Source organism: Dendronephthya gigantea, unplaced genomic scaffold, assembly GCF_004324835.1.
Source record: "Dendronephthya gigantea isolate DGI-Jeju-01 unplaced genomic scaffold, DenGig_1.0 000018F, whole genome shotgun sequence".
Lineage (NCBI taxonomy): Eukaryota > Metazoa > Cnidaria > Anthozoa > Malacalcyonacea > Nephtheidae > Dendronephthya > Dendronephthya gigantea.
Genome location: NW_021163028.1, coordinates 1,176,639 through 1,195,512, shown reverse-complemented (window position 1 = coordinate 1,195,512; position 18,874 = coordinate 1,176,639). Strand labels below are relative to the sequence as shown.

The following is an 18,874-nucleotide window of genomic DNA, read 5'->3' as shown; positions in this document are numbered from 1 at the left end:
GGACGTAATGGAGAATCGGCTTGAGGACCTACTTACATGGAGCGAGAGAGTGAGTGAGATAAAAGCTGCAAATAATGAACCTAGCCGGGATAACTTGCCCTACTTAAACAGGTCCAAAGAGATTACTTCACCATCTGCACTATGACAGTTTATTTATAAGAGTTTACATGCACTTGGTCAGCCCGTGGAAGCACCTCGAATGTCGTACTGACCAAGAAGAGCAGCTCTCGCAGTTTAGTCATGCAACAGTTTTAGTGGGCATTCTTGCAGTGCGTCGTATTTACGAGGTATTGCCCTGCGCACTGATTCTTAACAAAGGTGATTATAGGGGGAACAATTTTTCTTAATTATTGGATTTTACTAAAATTTTCTGAAACCTTTAGCAATTATAAAAAAATAAATCTAATTCATCGGGTGAACAGTAATAAGTTTGGAATTGTTGCATTTTTTGTGTCATCGCGGTCCTTATATAGATGCAATTCTGATCATCTTCAGGCATGGCATGGATATAGCCTTATAGGCCAAAAAATCTTCGAAAGGATTTATATAAATGAGCATTTCAGCATTACGATTTTTTTTCGCCATCCGCGGCATGAATTGTCTGAAACATTATTTTATTAATTGAAAGCGTCGCCGTCGGTTAATTTAAAAGCAATTTACAGAGTTATGCAGTGCATTGTATGCTTTGTATTACTAAATGTCTATGTGTGGCGAAATAATTGTTTGAATCTCGATGAATACATCAAATTAAGTGATTTGTATATTAGCACCGGACCTAGGCTAGACTGATGGATATTAAAATTCCAATTATTTATCGGCTTGATTATAAAATTGTGCAAATAACATAATTGAAAATTATACCCATATGCTATATATATAAACATACTCGCGTTATTGCTCGAAACTGCTTATTGTTCACGTAATCATTTTTTTTGTTACTAGATTTGAAAGCAGAGTAGGAGCAATAATGGCGGTACATCTTTTCAAGGTGTTGTTGTTTTTGGTCCCATTTCTTTTTGCGCTTATCAAAGGGCGAACGGTAAGTTGTAAAAATTAACCGGGAAAATAGCGTAGCATGTGTCTTTCGAAAGGGAATTCTAACTAATATATATATATATATATATATATATATATATATATATATATATATATATATATATATATATATAGTTCATAACTGAAAGTTCATCAATTTCAGACTGTTTAAAGCATTATTTCTTATTGACCTAAATGAATGTCCCGTGCATGCTGTATTCTATATCTAAACGGCAAGAATTTACGTTTGTTAATTGCGAATATTTTTGCCTTGTAATTGCTATATCTTATAAAATAGATTATGAACCACGAGATAAAGTCCTGGCATATACGGCAAGAATTGATCAATGTTGTTTTTAAGGTTTACGAGAAAACAGATTTTGGTGCAGCAGGGGTAGTAGAGAAAAGATCTGATGACTGCCGTTATAATCAACCATGTTCGGACACTGCTGAGTGTAATTGCATCACCCTAACGTGTGTATGGATTAACAATGCCCGAGGAAAACGATGTATCAACAAGAACAATGGTCGAATCGCGGCAGGATTGACTGGTGAAACTGATGATTGGCTCAAGATATAAGGGAACAATATTATAGTGCATTACTGATTGCATGCATGTAAAAGATGCATGCTTCTACTTTCGCCTGGCTTAGGTATAGCCTGTATCGATGCATGACATCATAGTTAGAATTAAGTTCAATAAACGTCATGACATAGTAATTAGTATAAAGTATTTTTTTGCCCATTTTGTGCAGTCTTATATTAGATCTTGTTCTGTGGTAGTGCCTAAAATTTTGCCAAAAATGCAAACATTTTGAAATATATCGGACCGTGTGACGAGCATGTATTGTTTATGACTTATGTGGAAAGATACGACATAGCTGCATGTTGAACTAACTTTTCACTGGTTCTTTACAATTTACAACTTTATAATTTAAATGAAAAGATAAAATGTGTCGGTGACGAGAGAGAGAGCAATGACAAAGATGCATTCTATACTCGGCTAAATTAGTGTGTCCATTGCATGCATTTAATATTAGACATTTATACTCAAGGTTGGATCAGTGCTCGCGGGATTTGGCAATCGGTATCGACTTTCAAAATATGTATAAAGTTCCAACATGTTTCGGGAATAAACATGTTTCGGTAATTTCAGTGGAACGCTTGATACCAGGAAGCGCTATAAAGGAAATCACATCTTTTGGCCGCAACGATGATGACAAGTCCTATGACACGACACACTAGTCTTATGACAACCACATGTTTGCATTGCATAACATGCCTGACTGCCCTCTCAAGAAGGAACTAGCTGTTTATTCACAATCCTGTGACAAACCTTGATCCTAGAACTGCAATACCATGGCGGTCTCGTGGCTTTGTTCGCTGACTTCGTTGTTGATGATGTTCCTTCTGGTTCAACTTAGCAATGCCGAAGACCCTGAAGTTAAGATGAACGTGGTGAGATATATTTCAAAATTTTATGTATCTATTTATGTTCTATGAATGTAGCAATTAAAGACTTAGGATTGAAGTTGAAAGCCAAACGTTAAACTTTACGTGTTTGATTTAATGTTCAAAATATCTAATCTCAATAACCAGCGATCAACTTTCCGGCATCATTCATAAAATCTTATCCTGAGCTGGCTGAGCATTTCTCGTGCCTAGAAATGACAGCGCGAATCTAGGGCATTTGCATAATAATATTTGCACACTTCCCAGATTAATAAATTGATAAAATGCATGTACTTTATCACGAAAGGGTTTTTCCATTGTTAATTCAAAATGTCTAATCGAATAAACTACCTGAGAAGTAAAAAAATATCCGGAGGAGATATTTCGAGCGAACTCCCTGTAAAAATATAACTAACAACCTGACCGTGTGGGCACGAATATGCTGACGAATATACACATGACAGGATTTTGAATGGATTTTCATTCAAAACGCTTTTGTAGCTACATAAATTTATCCCGACAAACGCGCCAAAGTTCAGTTTCCTAAAATATCGCATAAACCATTTTGTCCATGTTGTTTGTGTGAGTCTAGGCCTGTTATTTACCAGACGAAAGGCTGCGACCTCGGATGTTGCTCATGCAGCATTTTCGGATCATGTTAGTGTACTTCGTCACTGTGTGTATGTATATATTTGTGCGTATTATGCGCGCTTAGACCCCTGCAATTCTTTCGTTCTCTACGTTCAAATTCTGCCAGTAATTTTGCGTGCAATTTTGAACCAAGGCACCCAGCCAGTGCACCAGTGTAACCCAGTAGTTCCGCAATGACAATTTGTTTAAAATTTGTGTTTTTTATGTTTGCCGATTGAATACTGTAAATATCCGGTGGTGATCATTGATTAAATGACCTGCCAAACACACGTGGGGTTATACGGAACATGCATGCAAAGCTGTACGTTTACATATAAAGCTACACTGTTTACATCCAATTCTGTACTGGGTAGAGATGCAACTATAGCACAAAATGAGCGATCATTTTGACCAACCAAATTCTCTTGCCGTGGTCTTGTGGTAAGAATATTATGTTTCATAACAAGGGGGTGTGCGCCTGGGAATGTGCGCAGGCATGTATGAGGTGCGGTAACTTTTTCATGTTTTAATCCGATTGTGACGATGTCAACAAGCAACGAACTCCGCCAACACTTGTTTTTGCAGCGCCACCAAATATGGCATGATGATCTGTGATCCACTTCAGGCTTCCAACACTTCGGTGTCAAACCAACTCTTAACAGCTTTTCGACATTTTTATGTAGTCCCAAATCATCAGGTACTGGGGATACCCTTGCGAAGAGCACAGTGTTGTCACCTCCGATGGTTATATACTGGGCGTGCAGCGAATTCCTCATGGTAGAAACCGCAGGCACAGCAACGCGGCGACGAAACGTGTAGTATATCTACAACACGGTCTCATCGGCTCAGCCGTACATTTTGTTCTAAATCCACCCAACAGCAGCCTCGGTTTCATCTTGGCAGACGCAGGATATGATGTATGGCTTGGTAACTCCCGAGGGAATATCTACTCGACCAGACACAAAACTCTGTCACCAGATTCCGATGCTTTTTGGGACTTCAGGTTTGTTGAAATATAATGTAAACACTCTTTCGAAATATTCTTTCATGTTGTTTTTTCTTGGAAGAGGATTTTTTTATGTCAGTTCAGGTGTCGTTACAGACGAAAATCAGTTTATTACTGATCAATTTACTAAAATTAGTATCATTTTACTAAAATTCTTCACCCGATAAAGCCACGTTTACACTATACCCATTGGCACCGCACGGTAGTGTCTGTGTCACCAATGTCAGTAATAAAATTGGATATACGGATTTGGATTTGCTCAGTGTAATGACCAAGGAGGATGCCGCGAAAAAGCCCTTATAAGTATAAATGCCCGTTAGACGACGCACTTTTATCAGGCTTTTCACGTGCAATTTCGAAATTATTTCCAGCATACAATTTCCAGAAATCAAAACCATACATGCTGATTATATATTTTTTCATACAGCTGGGACGATTTTGCGAAATCAGACCTTCCTGCCACGATAGAATACATTTTGAACTACACAACATCATCCAGTTTATCATATATCGGTCATTCTCAAGGAACAACGATTGGCTTTGCGGAATACTCAAGAAACCAGACTTGGGTGTCGAAAGTGGATATTTTTATCGCCCTTGCTCCGGTCGCCTACGTTGGAAACATGGTATCGCCGCTGAGATACCTTGCTGATTTTACTGGAGAAATTGAGGTATTGAGGTAGCCTGCGTGCCATTCGAGCCGTTAGAAGATCGTCTCGACTTAGGCAAAAATATTTGCGATTCGGTGAGAGATCACCAATAAATAAATGCAATCCAGTTCTTCTTTTAAGAGATGTAAATTAGTGAAGTGCCTTCAAAATGTTAAGTGTAAGAAACGCTATGGAGTGTAATAAAGACAAAAGTTTGGTAGTTGCCAAATTTACATCTCTCAAAAGAAAAATTGCATTGCAAGTGCGGCAGGAAAAATTGCACCGTGTAACAGGGCCTTTAGACTAATTTTTGTCCTGATAACAAGAAAGAAATAAATCGAAAATTTCTCTTGTTGCCAAGATGAAAAAATAGTCTAAAGTCTCCATGAAAATACAGCATATACAGTGAGTCAAATTAGCTCCATATTTGCGCGCAACGGAAACCGGCAGACTCGAGCTTCATTGCTAAAATTTTCGGATCAAATACTTAATATACATCCCTTATCTGATCTCAAAAAACAAAATAAGCAAACAACAAATTCCTTTTATTTTATACCAATTTTCTTGGATTTTTGAAGCTTGAACCGAAAGCTTCAAACCCCTTGAATGTAACCGTTTTATAAAAGAACGAAACTGAATCAAAAACGCTTGGAAGTGACACCATGCAGCCATGCATGTGCAGTACATGCATAGTTCTGCTTGAAAATTACGCTGTACGTGTAAGAAAGAACTGATCCGTTCATTGTAATAAAAGCAAGTGTTTTGTAGTTGGCACCAAATTTATATCCCTCAAAAGTCCAATTGAATCTCAAGTTGCAAGAAAATTTGCGACATCGTAAAATAACACGCCTTTAGCAAGCAAACGTTTAAAGAATGGCTTTCAAATTATAAAAATCCATGCGTTGTAGCTAAGGCAAATGAACGCGTATTGCATCATCTATTTATATTTTATCAACTAACCTCCTTTTTTTCAGTTTTTATTTAAGATTTTGGGAGTGAGAGACTTCAATTTGCCGCCCAAAATTCAAGAATGGCTCGCCGAGATTGCATGCGAACCTAAACTTGGCGAAGAGTTGTGTTCCAATATTGTCTTCTTACTTTGCGGCTTTGATAAGGCACAACTGAACGAGGCAAGTAGTTTCAAACTATAGTTTGCATCTTCTGAATCGTCTTCCGATGAGCTTTTTAAAATTACAGAGTAGAATTCAGATTAGTAGCTTAGTAGCTTTCAGAATTTGAATTTGTTTTATGGCCTGTTTATATGGAGCGAGTTATCCCGGCTAGGCAAGGTGAAAACTGCATAATATAATGAAAGACTAATCAGGTTAAGCCTTTCATGTGATGCGCTTTTTACCTCATCTAGCCGGGATAACTCGCTCCATGTAAACAGGCCCTTAATTTGTTGTATTTTCACTCAGAGGGAAACAGAAATGCCCCCAATGAGTTGTTCGGGTCAAAATTTCATGAACAACAATTTCTGCTATGTCATGTATTCGTGATAAATATTCGTGCATAAATTCATGCAGGGCATATCAAATGCCACATTTGACATGCATTGCATGCTTATCAGCTTATATACACACGCCATGCAAGTATACTAAAATCCACTCATATATATAGATAACATAGATTTACCTGATCAACACAAGTCTACACGGACTACACCAGCTGTGATTTCAGTCGTGTCGATAACAGCCCAATACAAATATACAATTCGATAACGAACAATAACTGAATCCGAAGTCGTATGTATATATGCTCTTTGAATTTTTCACAACCCAGACCTTCGTCTTCAAGCTTTCGATTATTAGCTCCAAAATGTCGTTTCAGGTGAAATGTGAAAACGTTCCCCCAGGTTCTTTTATGCTTCAACCACTAAGATATTGCACATTTAAATCGATATTATGATCATCTTTAAAAGCCTGGGACTTGATAGTTAACTCGTTGGGAACGGCTTTGCTCCCAGATAGGTTATAAGGAAATATGGTTTTAACTTTGAATGCATGATTAGCTGTTGTTCTACAAAATTATTCCGTATTGTTGAGATATACTAAAGACGTTCATACCGTTTGGTTTAGAGGTATATTTTAAATCCCCAGGGTAATAACAACGTGCGCTTAACAAAAGATGAGAATTATATGTATTGAAACGAAGCTTCTGTTGGAATTTGAAGGCATGATTAATGCCTGGCTTGCCTGAATGGTAAATAGTCCCTTATACTACAGGGTGTATCAAAAAAGTACCCTTATTAAAGCCAAGCTTTTGTTAGAATTTGAATGCCTTATTATTATGCCAAAGTCACGGGTGCTTAAAATGTAAAGCAAGACACTCAATTTGAATAACTTAACCGCTAATTATACTGCCCTATTTTTGAAACACAAATTGCAATTAAAAGATCATGCAAATTCAAAGGGTTTTAGACTTCCAGTTTTTAATACGCCCCGTATATATTCTCGTTCTCTTTCCAAGCACTCGGAGCAAAAGTAGATTACTTAGGAAATTCTTAAGTTACCTTTTTTTACATAGCATGTGTATAATATAATGAATGTGTATGATATAATGAATACGATCCGGCATGCAAAAATATTCAACTATTGCATTCACGCAACCCTGGGCTCTGCTGGTCTGACAGTGCTGCTACGTCATAGTATCTTGTGTTCCTTTTGAAGGTTGGGAAACTTAGATTCTACCAATTAGTGATTTAAATAGTTTGGGGGGGTTTTGGCACGCCCATAGTTCTATGAACGTAAAAAAAAATACAACGCGCAAAGCAATTGCGAGGCGTTTCTAACGACGTTTATTTTCCCAGTTTTACCCACTACCATGCACCTGCCCGAAGTAAACTGATGCCATTAATATTATTTTGCATTTATAGACCCGAATGCCTGTGTATACTGCTCATATTCCGCAGGGTACCTCTGTGAAAGACATTGTACATTGGGCTCAGGTCAGTATACTGTGGAAAAATCGCCTTTTTGTGAAATCAGCCTTGTTTTCTCGGCTTTTTCTGCACGTGGTGCAGTAATTCGCACCATCGCCTGAGGTTTAGATTGCCAATAGTTAATTTACAAATTATAAATAATTTAGAATGTAACAAGCTCAGTCAAAATTTTGTGAACGTTGTTGATCTTACACACGCGCGCTTGTTGCAATTGCAATTACATGATTTCATGGAAGATATCCAGAATCCTTATCTTCCTCCTTTTTTACAAAATTTCGTATCAGATTTTGTTATCGTTTTATTCCACCGACCATCTTCTATATGCCTAATAATATGGCCTTCATTTCGTAATTTTGTGAGACAATGTTTGGGGGAGGCTGAACCATGCATTTCTTATTTTTTTTCTCTTTTTCCTCTCCTGCAATGTCTGTCCTTCTCATCAAGTGATAAAATATTTAACATTCATTCACAGGGCGTTAATTCAAAGAGGTTTTGTATGTACGATTATGGAACTGAAGGAAACCAAAAACATTACGGCCAGGTAAGTGTTCAGAAGTTGTCTCAAGGGAATTTCAGTCAGATTGTGGCAAATGTAAACTACATCATTTTAGCACCACGCGGTGAATTGCATTTCAACTTCAATCATCGAAGTGAGGATAACTGGACTAGTCATTTCAATGCTTCTGCCATTTTACCAAGGCCAATTCCTGGTGATATATGAATTAATCACACCAGTACGCAGTCGTGTTAGAATTGAAATTCTGCAGTAGCTATAAGATCTCTTCAAAGTGCTGAATAGCGTGACCTATGGTTCAAGTTATCCCATGCAGGGTTTCTACCAATCAGGGGCCAGTTGTATCAAGCCCGTTTAGCTTAAACGCTGGATAAGTCAAAATTAAATAACACTCTTACAACTCTGTTGAATGAGTCAACTTTAATATTATGCACTGAATATGTAGTTGTAGACAGTATCTTTGTATTAAGCTTAAAAACATTTAGTTTGCTTGTTGAATAAAACGATAGACTTGCTTTCTATTTTGAATTTATCCACCGTTTAAGCTAAACGGGCTTGATACAACCGGCCCCTGTTGAGTTAAAATCTCTTCCCACCCAAGATGGCGGACAAGTTGAGCGTGCAAGTGATGGGCCATGTTACAAGCGCCTAATCTGATAATTAATCTCCAAGACTCATAATCCTTACAGTAGTGTAAGTTTTCCGTTTATCAGCCTTTGGTTAAATATTTTATTTTATTTTATTTTTGCAGAACACTCCGCCATCATACAATTTACCATCCATCCAAATTCCAACCGCACTATTCTACGGAGGAAATGATTGGTTGGCCGATGTCAAGGATGTTAACATGATCATTGAACAGCACAAACATATTGTTTACAAGCAATTCATTGAGGTTTGTTGGTTCAGGGTGGAAAAAACAACTGAAAAAATCTGCGAAGTAACCTAGAAAGCACACTCAGGGATGTCGGAATGATGCGAAATATTGACGCACATATACAATAAAATTTTAACGTTTGCAGAATATTCGGCAGTTGAAATTTCTTTTCTCGTGCCTTCTCTCTGTTATAAGTTCTTTTGTCTGGAGATATTTCCAGACTTAATAGATATAAGCAGACTTTTTAACAAAGGTTATTTTCAACCCCATGTATGTCACATACTGCGGTTTTGCTGTCCAGACACACAGTTTTCTGTCAATCTAAATTAATTTGGATGCTTAAAAATGAAAACTTCTATAAGTCGAGTTCCTAAAACCAGGCTTATGAATCAAATTTACAAAATAGCTAGCTCGCGCACGAAATTTAAATTCTTCAAAGCAACATAAACGTTTTTTTTACAATTCTATTGAAAATAAGGCAAATTTGTATTTGTAGTTAAAATAGTAGTGAAAATTTGTAGTAGTGGAGATTTCTCAGCTATTTAAAACAGCGTGTGCGCAAAGCTAGCTGATTTGCTTGAAAATTTAAAGTTTACGTGACGATCAAAACCCGGTAGGACTTTAAATTGCGAATTTTTAGTTAGGACCATTTTGTTCTTGTTGCCCAATAACAATTTTGTGAAAAGGCTGGTTAAGTTGAGTGAATTTAACAGCGACATAAAAGACCCACCAACTTTTTTCACCTGCATTCCTGCGAGGACTTTCGCATTTCTAAATAACCAATTTCTATTCCGGCCATTTGCATGCCTGTAGCCGGTTCATGCCTATAGCTCCAACTAAGGATTTTCAGTTAAGTGAACCGCTTGAGTGAACTTTATGAAGAATAAACAGAGAGAGGAAAGCGCCAATCTCTAAACAGTTTTCGAGCAAGCCATATTTTGGTTTGTTAATTTAGAAGCACCCAACCCTTTAAATTTAACTTTGAGAGATTTTTAAGATAAATTTTTAATTTAAGGGAAAAAGTCTCGTATCCCAGCTCCTGCTCTGTAAATTATTGTACAATGAACTATGTTTTCATATCTCTTAGGTTTGGGATCATCTTGATTTCATCGTCGGAAAAGATGCACCGAAACTGGTGTATGAAAACATCTTGCAACTGTTGGCGAAATACAGCAGAGGAAACGGAAATCGCGCGAGAAAGCGAATTTATGTTTGATGTGTACGTATCAAACCATACTTCTGCCCGATTCCCTGGATATCAGAACTTTGGTTCACCGTGAAAAACCCACCAACGTGGCTATAAATTATAAATAGAAACATTGATTTAATTTGCACGTTCGTATATATATACTCGCATTGAGTATGTTGGTGATACTGGAACAGACCCAACTATGTATATGATTTGATATTATAATATTCCACATGCAAATATATGTATCTTCACAATATACAACTAAATACATACAATTTATTTGTCTAAGCTAACTATGGTACAAATTCTGCACCGTGATAAGGTACATATTCACTAATAGTCTATATATTGGGTGAAATACTGTTAATAAAAAAATTCTATACAGAGCTCTCTTTGCGCGGATGAAATTTCATTTCGTAAATTTTCTTTCATGTACAAATTTACATCCGAACGTAGTCCTTAAAAAAATTCTAGAAAATTCAACACTGGGAAATGTTTTTTTTATTACATGTCTGAAAAAACTTGCCTGTGTAAACATGGCTTTTAAAAATTAGAAATGGACAAATTTCGTTGCCAGAGTTCCACTGAGGCATAATGAAATCAACTTGCACAGTTGCTACATCACCTTTGCAGCTGGACAGAATCGAAAAAATGTTCTATGCTGAACCAGTTATCGTGAAGCGATAACCTGATCCTATCTTTGACTTTGAAGCTAAATATTTTAACGTTTAGTCCCTGTTCGCCCACTGAATGCAAGAACTGAATCAAAATGTCTGAACTATTCTTCAAACATTTTTACGAAGATGCAATGTTTTGCAAATCAAACTATTCAACAACCTCGTTTGTTATGTTGAAAAACCAAAAACAAACATTGCACAACTTGCAAAGGTTATTATGTACATTCTTCATTTCTAGAACTGATATAATTACCATAGCAAGTTGGGCAATGGTCTTAATTTGCAAATATTTTCTATGTATAAAACTTTTCTATACTATTTAATGTATATAAATTTACTTTTTACTTTAGAATTGGCTCAACTCTTCCTATAGGCATTTAACGGATCATAATTATTCAACCTAATTAAATTCAGTTCATGCGGCCTTGAATCGATCACATGCAGTCGTTTCGTTGTAGTGACAATAACTATTTGGACAGGGAATATAGCTAGTAGACAGAGAGTATGCATGGTATTTCTATAACAATGAATTGATCGTTGACAACTGTACAGGTAGGCATTTTCAACGTTTTCTTTTCTTTCAACCTTTCACAGGTAGCCATTGCAACGATAGCAAAGTTAATAAATATATCGGTCTAAATCATACTAACTGAAGTGTTGCTAAATTCTGGTTTCCAGTCAGGAAAACTATCCTCCAGACTGGATCGAACATTATGGTTTCTTTATTGTAAAGAACAAAATTAGTTTTTTGTTGAAATATACTTTTCTGCCCGATAAGCATGCACTGGAGGATAATGAAGGACTGGAAGCCAGCCTTAAATCATCCCTACATAGCAGGGAACACTTTGGTAATGTTAGAGCCGCAGGAAGGGCAGCATGATTTAATATCGTTTATCTGTGACAACGACTTCGCCAATGTTTTTCTGTCGGCTGTGGACTCGAGATCAAGCGACTCGTAAAGGGGCTTCATCTTTACAGTCTTCTCTGGGTTAGGATGGATGTTCTTCAATTTCATATACGCAATCAAATCCCGGCACACCTGTGCACTGATGTCCCGCACCTGAATTTGAAACCGAAGCAATTAGCGAACCACCTGACAAAAAAGTGCTTCTTTCTCTTCCGTAGAAGTAAAATTCAGAAAAATTCCATTCTCGACAGCTGTTACCATATAGTAAATTAGCCTTTTAAACACCTTATCGACTCATGTACAAAAAGTGAACTCTAATAAGTAACTGGAACGATACCTCCTCATTGTTTTTGTGAAACCAAAATTCACCGAACTTTTCACCTGCGCGTGTGGAGGTAAAGTCCCGCGAATTTTTGCTTCACAAAAACAATGAGGAGGTATCGTTCCAGGCTATTTATTAACGTTCACTGGGTATAATTATAGTGCTTTGGATCATTCTTTGAATCCCTTCGTTCCCCGCGGAAAAACGAAAGGGATAAACATCTGACAGCAAAGACCATGCAGAAAAAACTATTACTGTTGTTCCTGAAAACGCCAGGCTTCGATGTATGATCCATGTTCAGTCGCAACTCAGCTATTCTCTCATCTGGTGCAAGTGATGTTTGTGATCAGACTGCGAAGATATGTTACTGGCGACAGAATGATTTTGCAACGAAACGCTATGCGATACTCCGAATGGGAATTATCAGGAATATTCGCACGACAAAAAAAAAACATTTTTTATCCTACCTTTCCTTGCGAAATATTTTTGCTGTTATTTGATCTCACTGCCACAAAATGAAGATTCCATCTTGCTTCGTTCTTCTTGTTGCTACAAATATCCTTCTGAATAATTGGAAACAAATGAAATGAAATTAATGAATTAGTAAACAGATTTTGTTACATTTCAATATGCATACTACGTATGTAAAAATTTGCTATTAAAAGCATTTAAACTGTGGTTGGATGGTCACGTTAGTGATTGATTCTTAAGCCTGGTTTCCATAGTTCGTAATTGTCGGGAACAAGTCATTTTCACTGATGAGAAATAGTCCGGATCTATATTTGTCTTTATTTCCGTATTCAAATCGGTCATTGTTGACTGCAAACACATATAGAAATATTCCATCACATCAGGCACCTTGACATGTTCACGACACTCACGACTAAATGGAAACCAGGCATTAGCCGTAATGTTTACGTACGAAAAAGCGTGTGTTTAATTTGAATTACCATCGAATGAAAGTTGCCTGGTCCAACTCCGGCAATCACGATTGACAGTGGCAGCTCCTTAGCTTTCCGGACCTCTGGCAGTAGCTCATCTAAATCATTCACAATTCCATCCAACAATATTAGGACCGTGACGTAACATTGAGAGGACTGATTCGAGACAGGCACGTGATCACGTAAAATGCGACGAAAGACCGGCGCTAAGAATGTTGGTCCGGCGAACGTAAGAGTTGAAATACGACGTAGGTACGCATCGATGATTTCCTGGTAATGAGAGAAGATAGTTTGTGAGTTCACTGATTTGTTTACACACAAAGTGCTATGTGTACATATTATTCTGCAATGCTCGAAAAGCAATGCAGTGATCCGACACAAATTTTACCTCACGAGAGTGAAGAGTGCCTTACGCTTGACGATAAAATCTCTGTACGGTCTTTTTGCACGAAATATAAAATACTGAGCATGTGGCACTTCACGGAGTTTCACGCATAGATCTGTATAAAATTATCTGTAGTCCGTTGAGACACTATCCTAAAGCCTTTGTTTAAATAATCCTTTATCGAAAATTCTCTACGGCGAGGCAATTGTCCAAATGGCGTTACCTCGGTATTACTGGTATTATTATTTAAAAAAAATATCATGGGTTTTATTCACTTATTGTTTCTCTAGTGGAAAACAATGGGATAAAACTGTTGAATAATATAACCGTTGTTTTGAATATAGCAATAATTTAAAATTATTTGTATATAGTGAAACCGTTTCGAAAAGCCGTTCCCTTCCTTTACACGTCCCGTTCCCTTCTCAAAACGGTGATAAGTTCTCGCAAATTTAAGTTGACTCGAAAATTTAGACTGAAATACATATTACCTCTAGGTCGTGAATCTGTGGTGAATTCTCATTTCCGTTCAGGGAGAAGCAATGAGAGATGACATCTTCATCAGGCAACCTCGCACCGAATCCAAACACAGGATGTCGTTTGTCCACACAGTAGTACGAGAGGACTGAACCGAGCGACCGTAGCGCCTCTAGATATTCGTTCTGTTTAGAAAACACATATAGGCAATCATACATGAAAAGATATAGCAATGTTACACTTAGTGTATGCTCCCGAGGTAAATTTGTTTTCGCAAGAGTCTGAATGTTGAGACTCGAGGAAAAACAAAACTTACTGTGTGCATTAAGTGTACATTAAGTGCTTTAATAAAAACATAGAATAAAAACATGCATGTTACACAACAATTTCATTACAAAAAAACACTTTGTTATGACAATAATGCGGGCAACAATTTTTCACTTGTTTCCCTGGCGGGAAACATTGCATGTGTTTAAAGTCATGTGACTACGAATGAACCAATCACATTTAAAATACACAGCATGCACCTATATAATAATGAGTTATATTCAACAAAGGTAAATTTTTCGGCGGTGCAGGGTCGGTAGACAGTATGAGCGATGTAAAATCATACAACGTACAGTACACTGCTGCCAATTAATTTCAACCACAAGTTAATTTCTACTACAGCTTCTTGAAGCCACCACGTTTAGAAAAACGCACTAGATGCTTAAACAACATGGACTATACAATTGCAAGGCGAAGACCAACGACGAAATTCTCATACACAAGTCTGGTCGGTGTCATTTTCGCTGCGTAGATCTCTTTCAGGGGTAGCCAAGTAATAAAGAAAGTTGTTATCGTAAAATATGTATAGGTAAAAGTGAGTATAAAGCCGAATTGAAAACTATGCATGCCTAGAAATTATCGCAAGTACACAGTACGCTCATTGGCTGCATAAGATTGAAGAAACACGTACTTTGCTAAGGTCATCACTGACCAACCAGCGTGAAGCTTATTTATAACAATCAATGACAATACTCACATGTTCACTCAGCATACTGTGCAACGAGTAGTTATCTTTGGGTCTTCCATTTGACAGAGTGAAGTCAATCGCACAAACAAATTTCATATCGCATCCCCCACGAATGAAATCCAGTACATTATATTGTCGCTCCAGACAGCATTGCAATATTTTCAGACTTCCAGACGACTTTGGCCGCTTCGACTTGATCTGCTGTTGTGAGTAAAGCTGAACGACTTTCTGGTCTCTGAAAAACAGAATTTTCCTGTTGTCATATTTAATATTTTGTCGCGTGTTTGTGGAGTTAATTATTAGCTAGCAAGATATGCAACTTTTGTGAAACTTCAGATGCCATGTTTTAACTAGGTTTGTGATGTACTGACTTTCAAAATCGGAATATGCACCACGCTTTTGGGGTACTTTTGTGGGTACACTTTCTAGCCGTTCATGACGCCAAACATGAACGACTGAAAAATTCAAACCTTGCACGAAAGAGAGGAAAAGAGAGAGAAACTCAAAATTTGCAAGATGACGTATCAATTAACTCTACAAACCAGGCTTAACCAATACTGATTTACGAGGTAAACACACCTAAAAAGGTCGCTTGGACTATATAGCCAGCAATTCCCTTGTCAAGTTAAAAGAGGCTATGAGGACTGGGGTCGGTTGTATGAAATCAATCGCTTTAAAATCGCCCGTTGTTGAGTATAACTTTGATTTAATCCTAGTATTCTTAAATTGAGGATCCTCTTTAATAATTTTTGGTTCCAAAGCTGAAATTTTATTGCTTTTAAAGCATTTTTAGAACGGTTGAAAAATCACTATCCGATGGATAGCGCTATCCGGTATCATACAACCGCTCCCTGGTTATTTCGCTGATGACATCTTTCATAGTAAACGACATGATGAAAAGGATTGTGTGCAATATTGTGTTTTCATATTCAAAAACATAAATTTCAGGAAGTAGAACTGCGGTTACTGTCAGTCTGTTACTTAATTTCTATCAATGTCATTTCGAACAACATCGTATTGGCATCCAAAACTCGCAACTTCCGTGCCACTGGTTTCAATGAATGCACCTGGTTAATTAATCTCTATGGAAGTAATTAAATTCTTACTGTTTTAAAAGATCATTTATCGAGCAGTGAGCTTCTCCAATGAGTTCGTCTCCGCCATCTTGAATAAAATGCCAACATTGGAGAAGAATGCTTGCGTCGTTGTCAACATCATCACATAGCTTGTGGAGTGGTATGTCAGCTGGTTGCCATCTTAAAATAAATGAAGTTCAGGCAATTTCGTTTAATGCAAGTTTAGCATTTGTTTGAAGTGAAGTTGTTTGAAGACGTTGCGATGCTGCTCCTGGCTTTTCAAAGGTAAGAGTGTATCCAGTTGATTTCAAATACTTATAATAACTTATACCTATACCTTGGTTCCTGGCTGCGGGCCACAATCTGTGATCTGTACACCGGATGAAATTCTTCGTTAGTGCCTTCTTGAATCTTACGACAAACCTCAAAATACGCGTTACACTTTGCAAACATCCCCCTTTTCGTAAGCTTTGCCCCCTTAACCTGGAACGTCAGTTTGCTTTTCGTGTCTTTGATATCCTTAAAATACACATAAATGTATCCTCGTGCCTTCGTGTCACCCGGCATCCGTAGTTCGCCGACAAATGGACGCTCTACTTCAAGCACGTTCCTGAGATCTAGTTCCACCGAGCCGATGACGTCGTGTTTTCGTAAGTCCTTGCTGGTGAAATTAGCCAAATCGTAAACGGTTAGTTTTATTGGTAATGTATCGGCACCTCCTACTTCAAGTCCGATGCTTTGGCAAAACTAAAGCAAAAAGAAAACGACCGTTCAAGAAAATATACAAAAAACATAAAGCCGACACATGGGATACATTGACCGTCAGAGATGCATTTCTAGCTTTTGAGAATGCAGATTGCTCAGAATGAAAGTGTGAACATTTTTGAAAGAGTTAATTTGTTGATATTTGGTTGTAAATTGGGATGAATTCAGCCTCGTACCCAGGCGCTTTAATAGTAAAAAATAACGTCGCATTCAATTATTGTATATAGAGGTCAGCTGGAAAAAAGGCGAGCGCGCTGGGGCGCTTGAAACAAAACCACTCCAAGCACCCCCACGCGCTCGCCTTTTTCAGCTAACCTCTACACAATAATTGAATACAACGTTATATATTTTACTATTAAAGCGCCTGGGTACGAGGCTGGGAAAGATTCCAGCCAAGCGCGTGCAAATTAACAAGGAAAAACATTCATAAGTTTTATACGTTTTATCGTAAGTGTATGTCCACATTGTGTTATATAAAACAAATAATGAATGTTTTCATTCGTGCAATCGTAAGAATATATTTGAACTCAGAATTGCACTCATAAACATTCAATATTGGCATAATATACAAGTTCCGGATTATCTCTTTCGAATATCTATGTACTGATTTGCCCCGAGTGCGTACTTAAGAGTGGAACCTGTGAAAGGACTAAGCACGAAACCAACGTAAATCACTGCAATGTAAACAAATGTACACAGAGACATAGAACAGAACAATATGAGATTATCAAAGACCATTTTGATTTACCAATCGAAATTTAAAAAACTCACCCTCGGATTAAGATTATTGGGAATCGATTCGGTCCTACCGTACTCACACCATTGACCCATATTCTTCATGAACAAAACACACAGAGGGTCGCTCTTGCTAAACTGATCGACTTGACATAATTCTGTGCAACGAATGTACATTTCCAGCTTTCTCTGATGTTGAAACGCGTCGTATTTCCTCCTTGGCGGTTGAGAAGCGGGCACAGATTTCTTTAAACTACCGTAGATATCGCTAACTCTTGCCATGAACAACTTGTATTTGCCCGAATGGTGTTCAGGATTGATTCTTCATACAGCCAGTTGCAATTAAGTGAATTAACCAACAACTCAACTTGACCGATAGGCTTATATAGTGGTTTGAATCCCGCAATATCGTAGTAGTTTCTATACTCCCCGAAGCAGTCTAAACAGCCGTTCCATATTGACCGCACACATTGTCAAAAAATTTCACATGTGCAGAGACTTTATTGCTGAGAAAAAGTATCTTAAGCCATGACCGTATATGCCGTGCCATGCATACCTCATAGTTGCCCTTGTCGATGATATGATAATCCAATAACACCACACGTTGAAGTGTTTACTCATATTTCATATAAAAGCCCGTGCCGTGGCGGCGGTAATCCAAGCATTCAATTTGGGTAACATACTTGTTGCCCATGACAACAGTAATCGTTATTTGCCGGCAATTCAATTTAAGGAGCTTACGCGTAACACGATGACGATACAGCTGTAATAAAGCTGTCGTCATCGTTTGTAATAATATTAAAATAGGAATAAAATAAAAAGGGAATAAAATTTGTCGTGTATCACAATTGTTATCAATTGTACGAGCTCAATTCCGGTTCAGTTTGCTTTCATAGGTGGCCAAAGGTGGGAGAATTCCGTTAAACTGAAATTAAAGTTGTACTTATCTGGGGCAGGTTGTATGAAAGCCGGATAACCGGCTATCCACCTGGGGCCGGTTGTTCGAAAGGCGTTTAGCTTAAACGGTGGATAAGCCAAAGTTTAAAATTACTCTCATGCATCTTGTGAATGACTAAATCTGCATCTTATGCATTAAATATGTACTTCCATTGACAATTAAGCTACTTACATCGAATTATTTCAGCTCAGTTGTTCAATAAATAAATAGTTTTGCTTTCCATTTTGAACTTATCCACCGTTTAAGCAAAACGCCTTGGGGTCGGTTGTTTAAAGCTAGGTTAGCGCTAACCCAGGCTTAAATTATATCCAAGAGTTTTAGT

The 18,874-nt window shown here is 37.6% G+C and overlaps 2 protein-coding genes across 3 annotated transcripts; one reads left to right on the top strand and one right to left on the bottom strand.

Moving 5' to 3' along the window:
* Positions 1 to 2,280: 2,280 nt before the first annotated feature.
* LOC114520869 (lysosomal acid lipase/cholesteryl ester hydrolase-like) lies at positions 2,281 to 10,482 on the top strand. The gene is made up of 8 exons (XM_028541214.1): positions 2,281 to 2,493; positions 3,801 to 4,120; positions 4,551 to 4,794; positions 5,748 to 5,903; positions 7,649 to 7,720; positions 8,187 to 8,255; positions 8,980 to 9,123; positions 10,193 to 10,482. The coding sequence occupies exons 1-8, from the start codon at positions 2,395 to 2,397 to the stop codon at positions 10,319 to 10,321; spliced, it is 1,233 nt and encodes a 410-aa protein (XP_028397015.1). The 5' UTR covers positions 2,281 to 2,394; the 3' UTR covers positions 10,322 to 10,482.
* A 315-nt stretch (positions 10,483 to 10,797) lies between these two features.
* Positions 10,798 to 18,262, bottom strand: LOC114520868 (copine-1-like). 2 transcript variants are annotated; one of them, XM_028541212.1, is made up of 8 exons: positions 17,631 to 18,262; positions 16,432 to 16,841; positions 16,125 to 16,274; positions 15,028 to 15,253; positions 14,018 to 14,188; positions 13,154 to 13,414; positions 12,671 to 12,766; positions 10,798 to 12,034 (listed from the first exon to the last, which is right to left on the bottom strand). In XM_028541212.1, exons 1-8 carry the CDS (start codon positions 17,874 to 17,876, stop codon positions 11,801 to 11,803), a joined length of 1,794 nt encoding a protein of 597 aa, XP_028397013.1. In that variant the 5' UTR covers positions 17,877 to 18,262; the 3' UTR covers positions 10,798 to 11,800. The 2 variants fall into 2 exon arrangements, with proteins under 2 accessions (XP_028397013.1, XP_028397014.1); XM_028541213.1 differs by lacking the exons at positions 10,798 to 12,034; positions 12,671 to 12,766 and adding an exon at positions 12,796 to 13,086.
* Between the last annotated feature and the right edge of the window lie 612 nt (positions 18,263 to 18,874).

What these genes read in the sequence shown, in the direction of transcription:
- LOC114520869 (XM_028541214.1), top strand. Translation starts at nt 2,395, where the DNA reads ATGGCGGTCTCGTGGCTTTGTTCGCTGACTTCGTTGTTGATGATGTTC. An exon ending in GATGCTTTTTGGGACTTCAG is followed by an intron (nt 4,121 to 4,550) that starts GTTTGTTGAAAT and finishes TTTTTCATACAG; the next exon opens with CTGGGACGATTTTGCGAAAT. An exon ending in ATAAGGCACAACTGAACGAG is followed by an intron (nt 5,904 to 7,648) that starts GCAAGTAGTTTC and finishes TTGCATTTATAG; the next exon opens with ACCCGAATGCCTGTGTATAC.
- LOC114520868 (XM_028541212.1), bottom strand. Translation starts at nt 17,876, where the DNA reads ATGGCAAGAGTTAGCGATATCTACGGTAGTTTAAAGAAATCTGTGCCC. An exon ending in CACAGATTCACGACCTAGAG is followed by an intron (nt 13,415 to 14,017) that starts GTAATATGTATT and finishes TCTCATTACCAG; the next exon opens with GAAATCATCGATGCGTACCT. An exon ending in AAAATATTTCGCAAGGAAAG is followed by an intron (nt 12,035 to 12,670) that starts GTAGGATAAAAA and finishes TTTCAAATTCAG; the next exon opens with GTGCGGGACATCAGTGCACA.